This window comes from Engystomops pustulosus, chromosome 6, assembly GCF_040894005.1.
Source record: "Engystomops pustulosus chromosome 6, aEngPut4.maternal, whole genome shotgun sequence".
Lineage (NCBI taxonomy): Eukaryota > Metazoa > Chordata > Amphibia > Anura > Leptodactylidae > Engystomops > Engystomops pustulosus.
In genome coordinates this window covers 94,555,270-94,572,700 of record NC_092416.1, presented here as the reverse complement: position 1 = coordinate 94,572,700, position 17,431 = coordinate 94,555,270, and the positions used below count along the sequence as shown (strand labels likewise).

The 17,431-nt window shown below is 44.4% G+C and overlaps 1 protein-coding gene and 1 long non-coding RNA gene across 3 annotated transcripts in view; one reads left to right on the top strand and one right to left on the bottom strand.

The window, feature by feature from the left end:
• The window catches only part of LOC140064022 (uncharacterized), a 45,633-nt gene that overhangs the window by 10,950 nt on the left and 17,252 nt on the right, over positions 1-17,431 (bottom strand). The window lies entirely within an intron of this gene.
• Positions 11,796-17,431, top strand: part of LOC140064021 (branched-chain-amino-acid aminotransferase, cytosolic-like) — a 39,580-nt gene continuing 33,944 nt past the window's right edge. The window contains exon 1 of one of the 2 annotated variants that reach the window (XM_072110407.1): positions 11,796-11,834. In XM_072110407.1, the coding sequence (XP_071966508.1) occupies positions 11,811-11,834 (24 nt within the window). In that variant the 5' untranslated portion in view covers positions 11,796-11,810. Of the gene's footprint in view, positions 11,835-14,780; positions 14,961-17,431 lie in introns of those variants that run through there. The other variant, XM_072110406.1, reaches the window with a different exon arrangement.

The following is a 17,431-nucleotide window of genomic DNA, read 5'->3' as shown; positions in this document are numbered from 1 at the left end:
TCTCAAGTCTTGTAACCATCTGCTGTGTGTTGGAGCCTATGCTCCATGCAACAAATCATAGAACAGATGAAACACCTTTTTGCTTCTAGAGAGATTAGAGACAGAAAGGAGCAAAAGTGTGAAGGAAAATAAATTCTTTGGCAAATGGAGGAAATGGATCATTGGTTATTTGGGTGCAGGGAAACTCACAGCATCGATGTTACCCTTCACCTTCATTGCATGGTACCTCCTGGAGAATCTAAAGGGCACCTTTGGGCCACTAAGAGTGCCATAAAATCAGGCATGCTCATTGTTCTCCACACTTTATTCTTGGAAATCCTTCCTGCTCTGCAAATGTCCTGTAGCCTTCTCATGCAATGATTAGCACCAATGTCAGGGTCGGACTGGCCATAAGACCCACCGGGAGAAATCCGATTAGTGGGCCGATTAGCTTTGGGCCGGTCCGGGGCCGGTTTGGGACTGGTGGGGCCGGTGGTAAAATAAAAACACATGAAACTCACCTTTCCGACGCTGCGACGCTGCTCCCCTACTTGATCCAGTTTGGCCACGGTGACAGGTCCATACGCACCAGCGCCGCATAGTCCATGACGTCATGGTCTGTGCGACGCCGGCGCGTGCGGACCTGCCACCGCGGCCAAACTGGATCAAGTAGTGGAGCAGGTGAGTTACATGTGTTTTTATTTTTATGAACTGAGGTGGGGCTGGCTGTATAACGGGGACTGGCTGTATACCAGAGTGGGCTGTATAGATGGGTGACTGGCTGTCTGGCTATATACTGGGGCAGGGGCTGTCTGGCTATATACTGGGGCAGGGGCTGTCTGGCTATATACTGGGGCAGGGGCTGTCTGGCTATATACTGGGGCAGGGGCTGTCTGGCTATATACTGGGACAGGGGCTTTCTGGCTATATAGTGGAGCAGGGGCTGTCTGGCTATATAGTGGAGCAGGGGCTGTCTGGCTATATACTGAGGCAGGGGCTGTCTGGCTATATACTGAGGCAGGGGCTGTCTGGCTGTATACTGAGGCAGGGGCTGTCTGGCTGTATACTGGGGCAGGGGCTGTCTGGCTGTATACTGGGACAGGGGCTGTCTGGCTGTATACTGGGACAGGGGCTGTCTGGCTGTATACTGGGACAGGGGCTGTCTGGCTGTATACTGGGACAGGGGCTGTCTGGCTGTATACTGGGACAGGGGCTGTCTGGCTGTATACTGGGACAGGGGCTGTCTGGCTGTATACTGGGACAGGGGCTGTCTGGCTGTATACTGGGACAGGGGCTGTCTGGCTGTATACTGGGACAGGGGCTGTCTGGCTGTATACTGGGGAAGGGGATGGCAATATAGGGGGCAGACTGAGTGGCTGTATACTGGGCGGACTGGCTGGCTGTATACTGGGGGACTGGCAATATACTGGAAGGGGGGGCTTGGCTGGATATATACTGCAGTGGGCTGGCTGTATACTGGGGGTTTGCTGGCTACTAGTAATAGTAGCTATATTCTTGTACATAGGGGGCAGTATTATAGTAGTTGTATTCTTGTACACAGGGGGCAGTATTATAGTAGTTGTATTCTTGTTTATCGGAGAAGGTATTGTAGTATGTTTTTAGTGTACATATATGGCAGTATTAAGTTGTGTGCACTTAAAGAGAACCCGTCAGGCAAAATAACCCCCCTAAACTAAATATATTTTCATAAACTGCCATTAGAAAGCATTGCCTCTATCCCTTCATTGTCCCTCTACATGCCTGTAAACCTAAGCAATGAGGTCCTAAAGCTGTATGCAAATGACCTGTGAAATGTCCAATGAGTCATTATCATATTCAAGCTGTCCAGCTTATTCATGAGTGGGAGGCACAGCCACACCCCCAGTGCTTGACTGACAGCCTGTGTAACGCTGTGATGGCTGCTACATGTGCTTGCTGGTGGCCACTGCCCCTGCCCCTGCAGCCTGTGTGTGTATAGGAGATATACCGTATATACTCGTGTATAAGCCGAGTTTTTCAGCACAAAAAATGTGCTGAAAAACCTCGCCTCGGCTTATACACGAGTCAATGATAAAAATAAATAAATTAATACTCACCCTCCGGTGTCCCCGATGTTCCTCGCGGCTCCCGGCGGCTCCCGATCCCTGTAGTGGCTCCCGGCGGCTTCTTCACTCTTCACTGGCCGGGAGATCGCGCTGGCCGTCGCACACTGTGGATGACGTCATCAGCGGCGACAGCACGGCATCACAGTGTGCGACGGCCAGCACGATCTCCCGGCCTGAGAAGAGTGAAGATTGAAGAAGCCGCCGGGAGCCGCGATGGGGATCGGAAGCCGCTGGGAGCCGCGACGACAACAGAGGGTGAGTATTAAGTTTATTTCTTTATCTATATACTAATAGGGGCTGCTGTATACTACTGAGGGCAGACTGTATACTGATGGGGGCAGGCTGTATACTACTGGGGACAAGCTGTATACTACTGGGGGCTGTGCTGTGTACTACTGGGGGCAGGCTGTATACTGCAAGGGGACAAGCTGTATACTACTGGGTGCAGGCTGTATACTACTGGGGGCAAGCTGTATACTACTGGGGGCAAGCTGTATACTACTGGGGGCAGGCTGTATACTGCAAGGGGACAAGCTGTATACTACTGGGGGCAGGCTGTATACTACTGGGGGGCAGGCTGTATACTACTGGGGGGCAGGCTGTATACTACTGGGAGCAAGATGTATACTACTGGGGGGCAAGCTGTATACTACTGGGGGCAAGCTGTATACTACTGGGGGCTGGCTGTATACTACTGGGGGCTGTATACTACATGGGGGCTGGTTGGCTGTATACTACATGGGGGCTGGTTGGCTGTATACTACATGGGGGCTGGCTGTATACTACACCCTTGGCTTATACTCGAGTCAATAGGTTTTCCCAGTTTTCGGTGGTAAAATTAGGGGTCTCGGCTTATACTCGGGTCGGCTTATACTCGAGTATATACGGTACAACAGCTCCAGGCAGCCATGCTATAGCAGAACATGTCAGGTACTTGTGTAGCTGATGTCTGTGTCTATCACATGTATATTAGGAGGATGCAGCATGTCAGCAAATACACTAACTATACATTACACACAGACATGAGCAGGCGGAGGAGAGGGGAGGGGTAACAGGGATGACATCACGGCCCCTGACCATGTAACCAACCTCATTTATGTAATAAAGAAAAGATAATTTTACAATGATTAATGTATGAAATAACTAGATAAAGGCTGGGATGGGATCCTTGTGAGCTGCTCCAACAGGTAGTAGTGACAGGACAAGTGACACAGACCTGATGACAGGTGTCCTTTAAAATAGAAGTGTTATTCCTGTATAAGGGAGGCAGTATGAGTCTCTTTCTTTGCAGTGTACATGTTGATTTAGACCAGGGGTCTCAAACTCGCGGCCCGCGGGCCAACTGCGGCCCGCGGGACAATATTTTGCGGCCCCCACCTGGTCGCGCTGCATGGAGAGGGCTCACGGGCTGAGCCCTCTCCATAGCCGGTAAGTCTTTGCTGAATATTGCAGCAAAGGCTTACCGGTAACACCCGCGATCGGTGCTAGCACCGATCGCGGGTGCTTTCACAGCGATGGCTGCCGACAAAGCTGCCGGCAGCCTCAAAAAGATAGCGGCGCATGGGCGCCGCCATCTTACCTGGGATCGCCGCTCCCCGTGACGTCATCGGGGGGCGGAGATCCGTCTCCATGGTAGCCTCAGGTCTTCCGAAGACCCGAGGTTTTAACCCCTTCATTACAATGTGCTGATAGCACATTGTAATGAATGAGGAGGAAAATCTCCATATACTGCCATACTGTAGTATGGCAGTATATGATAAGATCGATCAGACAACCTAGGGTTAAAGTACCCTAGGGAGTCTGAAAAATAGTATAAATAAAAATAAAAAAAAGTTTAAAAAAAAAAAATAATAATAAAAAAACCTAAAATTTCAAATCAACCCCCTTTCCCTAGAACTGACATAAATATAAATAAACAGTAAAAATCATAAACATATCAGGTATCGACGCGTCCGAAAATGCCCGATCTATCAAAATATGATGACGGTTTTTCAGTGCGTTTAACCCCGTTACGGAAAATAGCGCCCAAATTCGAAAATGGCACTTTTTTGCCATTTTGAAAAATATAAAAAAATCTATAAAAAGTGATCAAAAGGTTGTACAGTCCTAAAAATGATATCATTGAACATATTATCAAATTTCGCAAAAAATGACAGCACCCACAGCTCCGTACACCAAAGTATGAAAAAGTTATTAGCGCCAGAATTTGGCAAAATAAAAAAAAATATTTTTGTACAGTAGGTTTTAATTTTTGTAAATGTATGAAAACATTATAAAACCTATACAAATTTGGTATCCCCTTAATCGTACCGACCCAAAAAATAAAGTAGACATGTCATTTGGGGTGCTCAGTGAAAGACGTAATATCCAAGCCCACAAGAAAATGGTGCAAATGCATTTTCATTGCATTTGGAATTTTTTTCCCGCTTCCGAGTACATGGCATGGAATATTTAATACCATCACTATGAAGTGCAATTTGTTACGCAGAAAACAATCCATCACACAGCTCTTTACGTGTAAAAATAAAAAAGTTATAGTTTTTTGAAGGTGAGGAGTGAAAAATGGACATGAAAAAACAGGAAAGGGCCCGTAACCGGTTAATCCCCTTCCCTCCGGTACTTGAAGAAGATGAAGTCGCCGCTCTGAACGCACTTGGTGCAGGTCAGAGCGGCGACTTCATCTTCTTCGATGGGAGGGACACGGGGAGGCAAGTACCGGGTGGTGGTGGGGGAGAATGGAGTGTCCCTGACTGGGCTCAGTGCGGTAGGAGCTTGGGACCCCTCGGTACACAGGGCGCGTTCATAGAGAAAACACGTCTCCCAGCTTGGGGCTTTCCTTGCACTGGGAGACGCCGTGACATTTGAATCTGAATAATGATATTTTGTAAGCGCATTTTGTGTGGAAAACTTGATGCGGCCCAGCCTTACCCAGAATCTACCTCCAACGGCCCCCAGGTAAATTGAGTTTAAGACCCCTGATTTAGACCATCTATAAACAGTTTGTGGAGTTTAGGAACTCCACCCATACCACAAGGCCACACCTACTTGTTTTGACCCCGCCCACAGAATAGGGCCACTTTTACAGTTTTCTACGGGGCCACTTTAAATTCCCAGTCCGCCCCTGAGCACCATGTTGGGACTTTCTTCTGTCTGTTATGTTCTTTTACTGGTGTAAGGGGACGGTGTATCCCCACCTCTGCTGTAATGGTTTCTTTTTGTGAATTAACTGAAAACCAAATAAAAGCTTTATAAAAAAAGAGCAAATTTTAAGTTATCAATACGCAGTAGTGTGACAAGACTCCAATAGGCCCCAGTGCAAACCTTGGATTAGGGCCTTATATGCTTGAACCCTCATATACTGTATATATACGCTAAACAGACATATACACACATGCATCATATATATGCTATGGGTACATACATATATACACACACTACATATACTTACACCCTATAAATGATACTTACTTATCTATAAAATACTGGCAATACATCAACAATTAGTATATCACACGTATGAAAATAAATCCAAGATTAATATACACACAGATAAATATATACCAACATTAGTTATACTGCACATAAATATATAAAAATAAATGTACTGCACAGCAAGGCTGCCATCAAGCAGACATCACTTACTGTTTAAATCAAGTATAAGGTGACTTCTCCATACAATGACTTTGCTTCCAAATATCTTCACATCCATGCAACATATCTCCTCACAGCATAACGAATTCCCTCACATTAAAGAACCAGTCAGGGAGATCTGAATGATTATACTTACCTAGAGATGAATCCGATAATGTTTCATTGAACATGTTCAGGAGAGAGGTAAGTGTATACATTTCAATTTTTTTTTTTATTGTAGACTCGGAGAGAAAAAATACAGAGCAAATTGGGACACCAAGCCACATACTCATAATAAGCTGTGGGTGGTATAGTGGTCCTCAAAGGTCGCCTTTAAATACATTTACTGATTTATATACAGTATAAATTTATAATTAAAGGGATATTCCCATAAAGACAAGTTTTTCAAATGTACTCAGGATAACAACACATTCACTAATTCACTGTTATTAACAAAAATACAGCATTTCACAGATATAACCTGTCTCTATTAGTCCTGGTGTACACAATTTCAGTTTCCCCTAGAAACAACCCTGCAACTTCTGACTTAGATTTTGGATTTCTGTGTGACGGCCATGGAGCTGAGTTTCTCTCTCCGCTCCCTGAACTCTAGCCCCACCCCCTGCAGTCCAGGACAGAGCTCACTCACTGATGCACGCTGATACACAGACAATCAGTTCCTCCCGACAGCTGCATAGGGAGAACTACAAGCTACAGACAGTTAAAGTGGTATTCCAGGAATATGAATGATATATATGAATGATATATATTTTGATACAAAAACCCATAATGCTATAAATAAATGAATATAACAAAACTCAATGTCATTAGTCACAAAATGGAGCTAAAATAGTTTGATTTTATGATTCACAAAATGTATGGCCCCTCTAAAGTAGGCAGAGTTATCACCAAGGTGGCTGCCACTGGTAACTACAAGTAACTTTAGTTCTCAGTAACTCCTCCTCCCTCTTATGTTCTGCCCCCACTGATGATCTAACAGACTGTAATGATGTGTAACTGCCATCACTGCACATCAAAAAACACCGGTCTACTGGATGCACTGCAACCAACCGACTACAGCACAATTTAGTGGTGATTTCATGACCTGCCCAGGCAGGTGCAGGACATGTGATGTGGACATGTGACCATTTTTCTGCTAAGGGGGCTATGCAACAAGTTTTTCACTCCTGGATTTGGGGATCCTCTGCTATTCTTCCGTGCAGATCCTCCAGTTCCTTCAGGTTGGATGGTGAACCTTGGTGGACAGGGCCACCTCTGCAATGAGGCGGGAAGAAGTCCCCGACTCGGGCGGCAGATTACGGACTGCCTTTAGCCGCCGATAGTATGGACTCGCCAAACATTGCCAAGTCCATGTGTACTGGGGAAAGCTGTGTAGTACTAAGGTTGGCGTAGTTCTATATACTGTCTATGGGGGACTCTGTATATAGGGGCTGGATTTTAATTAAACTGGGTGGCTTTATATGGAGTACTGTATATCATTTGGGAGTATGTATATGGGGGCTGTTATAAATAAATTTGGAAATCTATATAAAATCGGGTTTGTATATAAATTAGCAGGGTGCTGTAGTTCATGGGGTATATAATAAATTGTGGGAGCTATAAATACTATAAATTATTTGGTGTCTATATAAAGGATTCTTTATGTGGGGAATTGTGTATTCAGTCATGTTGTGAGGATAATATATGTTAGGAACATGCTCCATTATATTGTAAGTGAGTTTTTTTTTTTATGGGCGCAGTGTGGAGTTGAGCTGCATGGAGCTGAAGTCATTTGACTGTCAATTGAGCAGAGATAAACCATGGCCGAGAGAAGTTCTCTTTCTGTGAGCAGATAATCACCTGTAAGGTACTAGAGGTCACTAATGTCTGTGTATAATGACTGACAACTAGTGTGTGAGGTAGCTTAAAAGGGAACCTGTCATCAGAAATTGCCCTAATAAACCACTCCGAGTCTGTTGTCAAGCAGCTGAGCAGCTTCTAGATGATGTTTCTTTCTTGGTCTGGTGAGGTGGCATCATCCAGAAAATCAACTTTGAAGTGAGATGTAAATTGGTTTTATGAAGTCAAGGACGTGGAGACTTTAACGCTGAAGTCAAGCTTTCCCTGCTTTTGAATGCCCCCTTTACTCTAATTGATGGACCTGCATCCAGGAACATAATTGATCAGATCTACTGAAGTCCAGTGAATGATATCAACTACATGGGGGGGGGGGGGGGGGGGGGTGTAGGCGCTTAGAGGAAGGGAGAGCATAACCTCATTGTTTAACTCTCCTCCTCCCTGACTTTATACATCCAACTTACATCTCACTTCAAAGTTCATTTCCTGATGATGTCACCAAGCTGGGCCAGGAAAGAAACATGTTCTAGAAGCTGTTCAGCTGCTTGATAACATACTGGTAGTGGTTTATTAGGTCAATTTCTGATGACAGGTTCCCTTTAATTAGGCGCTGGGGGGGGGGGTGTCAATATTCTCAATTTTTTCCTCAGGCAGTAGAAATTCTATAATCTGCCCTGTTTATCAGCCATTTCCAAGTCTCTCCAGAGATGCTGAATTGGGTTTAGGTCAGGGCTCTGGCTGGGCCCGTCAGGAATGGTCACAGAGTTGTCCTGAAGCCACTGCTTTGTTATTTTAGCTATTTTAGCAGGATATCTCTGTACTTGGCCCAATTCATCTTTCCTTCTATTGCAAACTATCATTCTGTCCCTGCAGTTGAAAACCACCCCCATAACAAGATGCTACCACCACCATGTTTCACTGTTGGGATAGTATTTGGCAGGTGCTGATCAGTGCCTGGTTTTCTCCACACTTACCGCTTAACATTAACAACAAAAAGTTAAATCTTCGTCTCATCAGATCAGAGAATGTTATCCTTCATGTGTTTTTTTGTAAACTGTATGCAGTTTCATATGTCTTGCACTTCGAGAGGTTTCCATCAGAACACTCTGCCATAAAGCCCCGACTTGTGGAGGGAGTGATAAGTTGACTTTGTGGAACTTTCTACCATCTCCCTACTGCATCTCTATGATCTCTGGAACTTAGCCACGGTGATCTTGGGGTTCTCCTTTACCTTTCTCACCATGGCTCTTCTCCCACAGTTGATTAGTTTGGATGGATTGCCATGTCAAGGAAGAGTTGTGGTCATCCCAAAATTCTTCCAGTTAAAGCAGTGTTCCCCAACTTTTTTGTATCTGGGGATCGTCTGCACCCAAAATTTTAAAACTTTATTTAAAAAAAAAAAAACTCAGGGCATAGTAAGCACACCAACATGTCCGTGTCCTTGGTTTACTATCCTTTATCCTGTTGATAGATGTCGTTTAAGAATTATGGAGGCCACTGTGCTCTTAGGAACCTTGAGTGCTGCAGAAATTGTTTTGTAACCTTGGCTAGATCTGTGTTTTATCTCTGAGCTCCTTGGGCAGTTCCTCAAATTTCTTATGTGCTCTGACATCCGCTGTGAGATCTTATATAGACATGTATGTGCCTTTCCTAATCAAATCCAATCAGTTCAATTAAACACAGCTGGACTCCAATGAAGGACTAGACCCATCTCAAGGAGGATTAGAAGGAAGTGGACATCATGTGAGTTAAATATGAGTGTCACAGCAAATAATCGTAATACTTGTGATATTTCAGTATTTATTTAATAAATTACCAAAAATATCTACATTTCAGTTTTTTACTGTCAAGATACGGGTGCAGAGTGTACATTAACCCCTTAACGCTCTGCGCCGTAGCTCTACGGCGCAGAGGTATAAGGGATGTATGAAGAGGGCTCACGGGCGAGTCCTCTTCATACAAAGGTGGGGGTTTTTGCATAATGCATAAAACCCCCACCGCCAATAACCGCGGTCGGTGCTAGCACCGATCGCGGCTATTAACCCCCCCCCGTTGCCGCCGGCAAAGTCGCCGGCGGCATTTAAAAGACGGCGGCGCGCGGGCGCCGCCATCTTTTTTTCGATCGCCACGCCCCCGAACGTCATCGGGGGGCGGCGATCGGTTGCCATGGTAGCCTCGTGTCTTCTTTTGACACGAGGCTATCTGGCAGCTGCAGATTCTTTACAATGAGCCAGTGGCTCATTGTAATGAATGTGCTGCAAAAATGCCATATATTGCAATACAGAAGTATTGCAGTATATGGTAGCAGCGATCTGACCATCTGGGGTTAATGAACCCTAGATGGTCTAAAAGATAGTGAAAAAAAAAAGAAAAAAAAAAGTTTAAAAAATAAAAAAAATTAATAAAATATTAAAAATGTTCTCTCCGTGTTTGCGTGGGTTTCCTCCGGATACTCCGGTTTCCTCCCACACTTCAAAACATACTGTTAGGTTGTTTAGATTGTGAGCCCCATGGGGACAGGGACCAATTTGATATGCTTGTGCAGCGCTGCGTAATCTGTGTGCGCTATATAAATAAAGAATTATTTATTATTATTAAAAGTTCAAATCACCCCCCTTTCCCTAGAACGGATATAAAACATAATAAACAGTAAAAATCACAAACATATTAGGTATCGCCGCGTCCCAAAATGCCCGATCTATCAAAATATAAAAACGGTTACAGGCGGCGGTGACCTCCGAGGCAGGAAATGGCGCCCAAATGTCCAAAATGCGACTTTTACACCTTTTTACATAACATAAAAAATGAAATAAAAAATGATCAAAATGTCGCACAGACCTCAAAATGGTAGCAATGAAAACGTTGCCTCATTTCACAAAAAATGACCCCTCACACATCTCCGTGCGCCAAAGTATGAAAAAGTTATTAGGGTCAGAAGATGGCAAAAATGTTTTTTTCTTTTTTGTACACATTCGTTTAATTTTTGAAAATGTATTAAAACACAATAAAACCTATATAAATTTGGTATCACCGCGATCGCACCGAACCAAAGAATAAAGTAGGCGTGTTATTTGGAGCGAAGAGTTAAAGTCGTAAAAACTGAGCCCACAAGAACGTGTTTTTTTTTCAATTTTTCCACATTTGGAATTTTTTTTCAGCTTCGCAGTACACGCCATGTTAAAATAAATAACATTATGGGAAAGTAAAATTTGTTACGCACAAAATAAGCCCTCACACAGGTCTGTACACGGAAAAATGAAAAAGTTGGAGAGCAAGAAATGAGCCGAAAAACCCTCCGTCCTTAAGGGGTTAATGAGCAAAAAAAAAGGAACTTTTATACCCTTATAGACACAGATATAATTGATTATCTAATCCTTCTCTAGGACTGCAGCTCCACATACCCTGCAACTGCAATCATTTCGTCCTTTTAAATACATTATATGTACTTAAAATTGTACTATTTTAAGTTGTGGGGAAAAAACCTATACAGCTACATCAACTGAAAAAAGTTATGTCTCTGCCAATGAAAAGGTGGTAAGTATGTCCATTAAAAGATGGGGTTCTCCACTAAGCTGGTTGTGTGGTCTATGCTACCTAATGACTGAGAGAATATGAAGGTGTGACCTGTGAAGGACAGAAGCAGAGCCCTGACTAGAACAGTAGGAAGACTGGAGAGAGGCCAGAATGTGACACGCCTTGGGTGGAACCAAAAGCAAAGGTTCTTTTTAAACTTTTATGTCCTACAAGAAAGATGATAATGAAAAATCCATATATATACACGCACAGATATACATAGCAGTTAATATAGCAAGCAACTATGTAAAGCTGGGTGCCACCCTGGGTGGTAGCTGCCCCGCTGGTTGGCACTCTGCGTTCCTTATATGAAATGTGTTATTTCCCCCAGTGTCACTAGTGACGCAGCGTAGCCGCCGCCCCCTGCTGATATCGGTTGAATTGCATCAGCTGATCGGATACACAAAGGCGTGTATGATAGGCGGCGTGTGATTGGTTAGATAGGCCGCCCTTGTCTTTGTATGGCCCCAGGAGGGAGGTGGGTGCAGAGCTGCTCTCTGATTGGACTAGAAAATGACATCGGGGATTGGGGATTGGAGAACGTAGCACGTGCTTTCAATCAACGTCTTGAGTTATATGTGTCCTGGCGAATGGTAACATCTACCATGCGCTGCTCACAGTGATCTGTAGGTGGCGTGCTTATAACCGTGCTACACTGGCAGGAGGATGTGCAGGCAGTACGATAGACAGGTAGTCAGCTACAAGGATGGGGATAGTTATTGATTGGCAAATTTAGAGTTTTCACAGTTGCTCTCTAGCTATAAGCAAGTGGATGGGGAGTCTACCATTTATAGTACATGTGTATGTAGTGTAGCCATCCACAGCTATTAAAGGGACGCATGTAATATGGGGAGTGCATTGCATCACCTTATAGTTATATCAGCAGCAGATGAGGGGTATATAGTGCAGCCCTGTATAGTTATTGCAGCAGCAGATGAGGGGTATATAGTGCAACACTGTAGTGTTATTTCTGCAGCAGATGAGGGGTATGTTGTTCAGCCCTGTATAGTTATATCAGCAGCAGATGAGTGGTATATAGTGCAGTAATGTAGTGTTATAGCAGCAGCAGATGAGGGGTATATAGTGCAGTAATGGAGTGTTATAGCAGCAGCAGATGAGGGGTATATAGTGCAGCGATGTATAGTTATAGCAGCAGCAGATGAGGGGTATATAGTGCAGCCCTGTATAGTTATAGCAGCAGCAGATGAGGGGTATATAGTGCAGCACTGCAGTTTTATTTCAGCAGCAGATGAGGGGTATGTAGTGCAGGACTGTAGTGTTATATCAGCAGCAGATGAGGGGTATATAGTGCAGGACTATATAGCTATAGCAGCAGATGAGGGGTATATAGTGCAGCACTGCAGTTTTATTTCAGCAGCAGATGAGGGGTATATAGTGCAGGACTATATAGCTATAGCAGCAGATGAGGGATATATAGTGCAGTACTGTAGTGTTATTTCAGCAGCAGATGAGGGGTATGTAGTGCAGGACTGTAGTGTTATATCAGCAGCAGATGAGGGGTATAGAGTGCAGGACTATATAGCTATAGCAGCAGATGAGGGATATATAGTGCAGTACTGTAGTGTTATTTCAGCAGTAGATGAGGGGTATATAGTGCAGGACTGTAGTGTTATATCAGCAGCAGATGAGAAGTATATAGTACAGCACTGTATAGTTATAGCAGCAATAGTTGAGGGGTATATAGTGCAGCACTCTATAGTTATGTCAGCAGCAAATGAGGGGTATTCATTTCTATAGAATGACAAATATGCTGGTTTTATATTAAAGATATGTATCTCATTATTCAATTCGTATCAGGCTTTTAGTTCTGTGAGCTACAGAACTGGAGATACAAACAGTTAAAGGGCACCTACCACCACGAATCTACCTATAAAGGTAGATCGGGTGGTAGGTGGATGTATGGGACGTGAGGATAGCCCTTTTTAGAGCTAATCCTCACGTCCCCGCTAGCGTAGTATAAACTTTATTGCCCTAATATGTTAATTTAATTAAGCGGCTACCGGGGTATGGAGTAGCCGGACACGAGGCTACACGGCGCGGCTACTCCACGCCCCAGTAGCTGCTTTCCCCCGCCTACCCTGTGATCTTGGGCACGCAGCTCCTGGCAGCTGCGCGCCCTCGTCCGAGAAGCCGGAGTTCTGCGCATGCGCAGTAACTCCGGTCAAGATGCGCGATCTCGGGAACGAGGCCGGAGTTACTGCGCATGCGCAGAACTCCGGCTTCTCGGACGAGGGCGCGCAGCTGCCAGGAGCTGCGCGCCGAAGATCACAGGGTAGGCGGGGGAAAGCAGCTACTGGGGCGTGGAGTAGCCGCGCCGTGTAGCCTCGTGTCCGGCTACTCCACGCCCCGGTAGCCGCTTAATTAAATTAACATATTAGGGCAATAAAGTTTATACTACGCTAGCGGGGACGTGAGGATTAGCTCTAAAAAGGGCTATCCTCACGTCCCATACATCCACCTACCACCCGATCTACCTTTATAGGTAGATTCGTGGTGGTAGGTTCCCTTTAAATACATAGGGGCAGATTTATCAGAGTGTGTAATGAAGTGGGCTAGTAAGGGAATGGCTCAGGCTATAGAGCAATTCTGTGCCAGGCTTTAGATAGATCATGTGCGGTGGAAGGGACAGGGGTTCAAATTCCCCCAAAAGTTGTAAATGCAAGCTGCAGATAAAAAAAAAACTATGTTTTGTACTGTACTTCCAGTTCTGTAGCCCACAAAACCACAAGCTTGATGCGATCTGAAATTCTTATCTTTGATATGACATATCTAAGACACAATAATGTTGTAGGTACTATAGAACTGAAGATAGGGGCGTCTGAAGTTACCCTTCTGCTGTATCCTACCCGAGTACACCTGCAGCGTTTGAGTGTAGTTATATTATTAGCATTTGAGGGGCATTTAGTGCAGCAGAGTATGGGTATATCAACAAATGAAGGGCATTAAAAGGGTTTACAAAAATTTACCAAGGTAAGTATAAGACTCTAATAGGGTCACCCATATCATACTTAGTCCCCATGCACATCCTGTTGTATGTTGAGCTTTGCTTGAGGACACGCATGTGCCTTATCCTGATAAAATTCCTGTGCAGTCCTCAGGAATGGTGGGTTCTGCAGCAGGACTCGGGGCTTCCTGTGATGTCCCTGTATCTGCATACTTATGGGAGATTAAGGGGGGCCGTGCAGAAATGAATGTGTAAATTGCCACTTCATAATAACCACTAACATATCAGTGGTTGGAGGGGTATGCCAAGGCCATCCGTGTGGTCTCCTTCATCTGCTGGAAGCCAGCAGGACACAGAGTCCCCACAGGAAGTCCCGAGTCCTGATACAAAGAAACTTTCCCAGGGTAAGTATGAAATGGTCATATGGTTTGATAACCCCATCAGGGTATTATACTTACCCTGGCAAAGTCTAGTGGCTAACCCCTTTAAGTAAAAACTGTATCCTAAAGAACTTCATCCAGTTTGGTGCTGCTTTTTTTAAAAATTTACTTGAACTTTGATGAGAAAATGTTTTGCCTATTCAGTTAGAAAAACTGCACCAAAACCGCATAGAAGTGATCGCACTTGTATAGGACGCCTGTTGAGAACGACCTGGCAGTGCAACAAAGGTGGGCAGTGTGTGCGGCTCTATAGACATGTATGGCTGGCTCTGGCCCCGCCCGCCGCTTTATTTCCATTCTCCAGCTCCTGTGCCTTGTGCAGGCGTCTAGAAACCCTGAGAGCAGTGGATCAAGTCACCGGGAGGGTCGTCACTGACTATGGCAGCCGGGGCAGCTTTATCCGGGATGAAGGTGAGTGCTGGCTACACAGAGAGCGCCGGATCCCCGGGGGAAGATTATCCGGTGCACAGGAAGCAGGGGGGGTCTGCTCCACATACACGTAGGGGCTGATGTACTGCTGTGTGGGCTCATTACACGGCTCATATGTATACTTCCAGGCCACTCGGCACTAACATGACACCCTCCACAGCTGTGCGCCCCAAGTTCACTATTATAGCACTGGCACTCTCCATACACATGTATATGGATCAATTATCTATAAATGGTATTTCCATCTCATTGCTGCATACATATAGACCATCATAGGACATATACAATCCGGGTGCTTGTGGATCCAGAAGCCCCTTTAACCCCACACCACTATATAGCTAACATAACAATGTTATGATATTTAATGGAGGCTGACCCTAGAATGACTAATATGCACCAAAGAAAATAGTTGCTGCTTAAAGGCAGTATTTCATGTCAGACTACCCCTTCAAAATGAGGTTGCCCCAATTAGGAAAGTCTTCAGAGGGGTGACCACATCTGGAGCACTCTGATTCTCAGCCTATGCTGCAGTCGAGCATCTGCCATATGCCTGAGCTTAGACTATGTAACCTAACGTGACCCCTTGACTCTATTTTATAATCTTACCAAAGTTACCTTAGGCTGCGTACACACGTTCAGTCTGGATTGCGTTTCAAAACATAATCCAGGTGGAACGTGTGGATGCAGCCTCATTGTCGTCCTGACCTTATGTAAAGGACATCTTCCACCTCAGTAACCTGGAGAGTTGTCCTGTGGAAGCCATACACTTGAATTACACCACAGATTTGTTGCAGACATTTCTGTTATTGATTATCAGTTCTCTGCATTTGAATGACGTTGTTTCTGCAGCATATGCAAAGATAAATTGGACATTTCCAGGACATCCTGCAACAAATCTGCTGCTCATGAATATAATGGATAGCCTTTAAAGGAATTCTACCACTGGAATCAAACATGGATAAACCAGGGGTATCTTTTATATGTGTTTTTTATGGCATCCTTCCTTCTGAAATAAACTTTTTAAAATTATGCTATGAAATCAGAAATCTTATGGGGAGTGTTACCAGAGCCTCTCTGTGCTGCAGCTTCACAGGCTGTCTCCCCCTTCTCCTCTGCCTTATGTCATTTCACCGCAGCATAGGAGGTTTCATCACTGTGTCTGTGTCCTGCATAGTGTAAGCTGCAGTATTGGGGGGTTCTGGTAACTTCAAACAAGTAGCCATTTTTGCTGTTTAGAATAATTATAAAAAGTTGATTTTAGCTGTGGATGACAAATATAAAAATATTACCACAGGCTTGGTGCCTGGATCTATGAGTAAATGTCCCTAGTTTATCACGGTGGATTTTTAAAGGTAGATATTCTTTAAGTAGATTCTGACAGAATCCATCCATTGGAGGAACTGAAACTTCTTGTTTGTATACGAGTGTAGTTTAGCTACAGGAGTGTCATTATTGTGGCTGCCTTTTTCCTGTGATGACTTACATTCCATTGTAAATCTCATGACTACTCTACCTACGGTTGTCATAGATCACTGCTGACAAACTATACACTGCTTTCTAAGAAGACCTTCAGAAGGTCACCCCTCAGCCTATAACAAAATGATCTACTCCACAACCCTTATAGTATATAGCAGTGGAAATGCAGGGCTGAACTACAAGTTGGATCTTGCTGACAACTTTAAGAACATACTGGATGATCAGTGATATTAAAACCTGTCATGTGAGAGGACATATGCAAAGGTGTAATCCAATATCACTTACAAGAGTGAAGTTTCTCCTTGCCACAATCTTGGTAGTATTTACTGCTACAGCAATACAACTACAAGTGTGCCTGACCTATAACATCCTTGTCCCTTTTATCAGTATGCAAGGGACAAAGGAGCCCAAGAGCTCCACACAGCATCTTCACATAAGTTGGATCACCACTGGCTCCTAAGTATGGTGTTGTAGGCTAGGGATGGTAAGATACATTGCCAATATCTATAGAGGGCCTGATACCTGGCACCTCCTCTGATCATGAAGCACACAGCTCTGTTCTTGGCCAAGTCGAGCATTTACAGCTCCGCTCCTATTCAAGTGTAAACAGGTGTGGCCACTACTTGGAGAATAGAGCTGTACTGCCACATAACTAGGTACAATGCAATGTTGTACTTTTTGCAGGATGACTGATATTTACATGAGAATTTTAAATTCAATTGTCACATTGAACAATATAATTTGATGGAGTTACATTTACTAAATACAAACGGTACCTTACTTAAAGGGCAGCTACCACCACAAATCTACCTATAAAGGTAGATCGGGTGGTAGGTGGATCAATAGGAGGTGAGGATAGCCCTTTTAAGGGCTAATCCTCACGTCCCCGCACTGTTTCAACAGGTTCCATGCCCCAGTAGCCGCATAACAAAATTGACATACATAGATAATAAAAGTTATCGAAAAAGTGCGGGGAC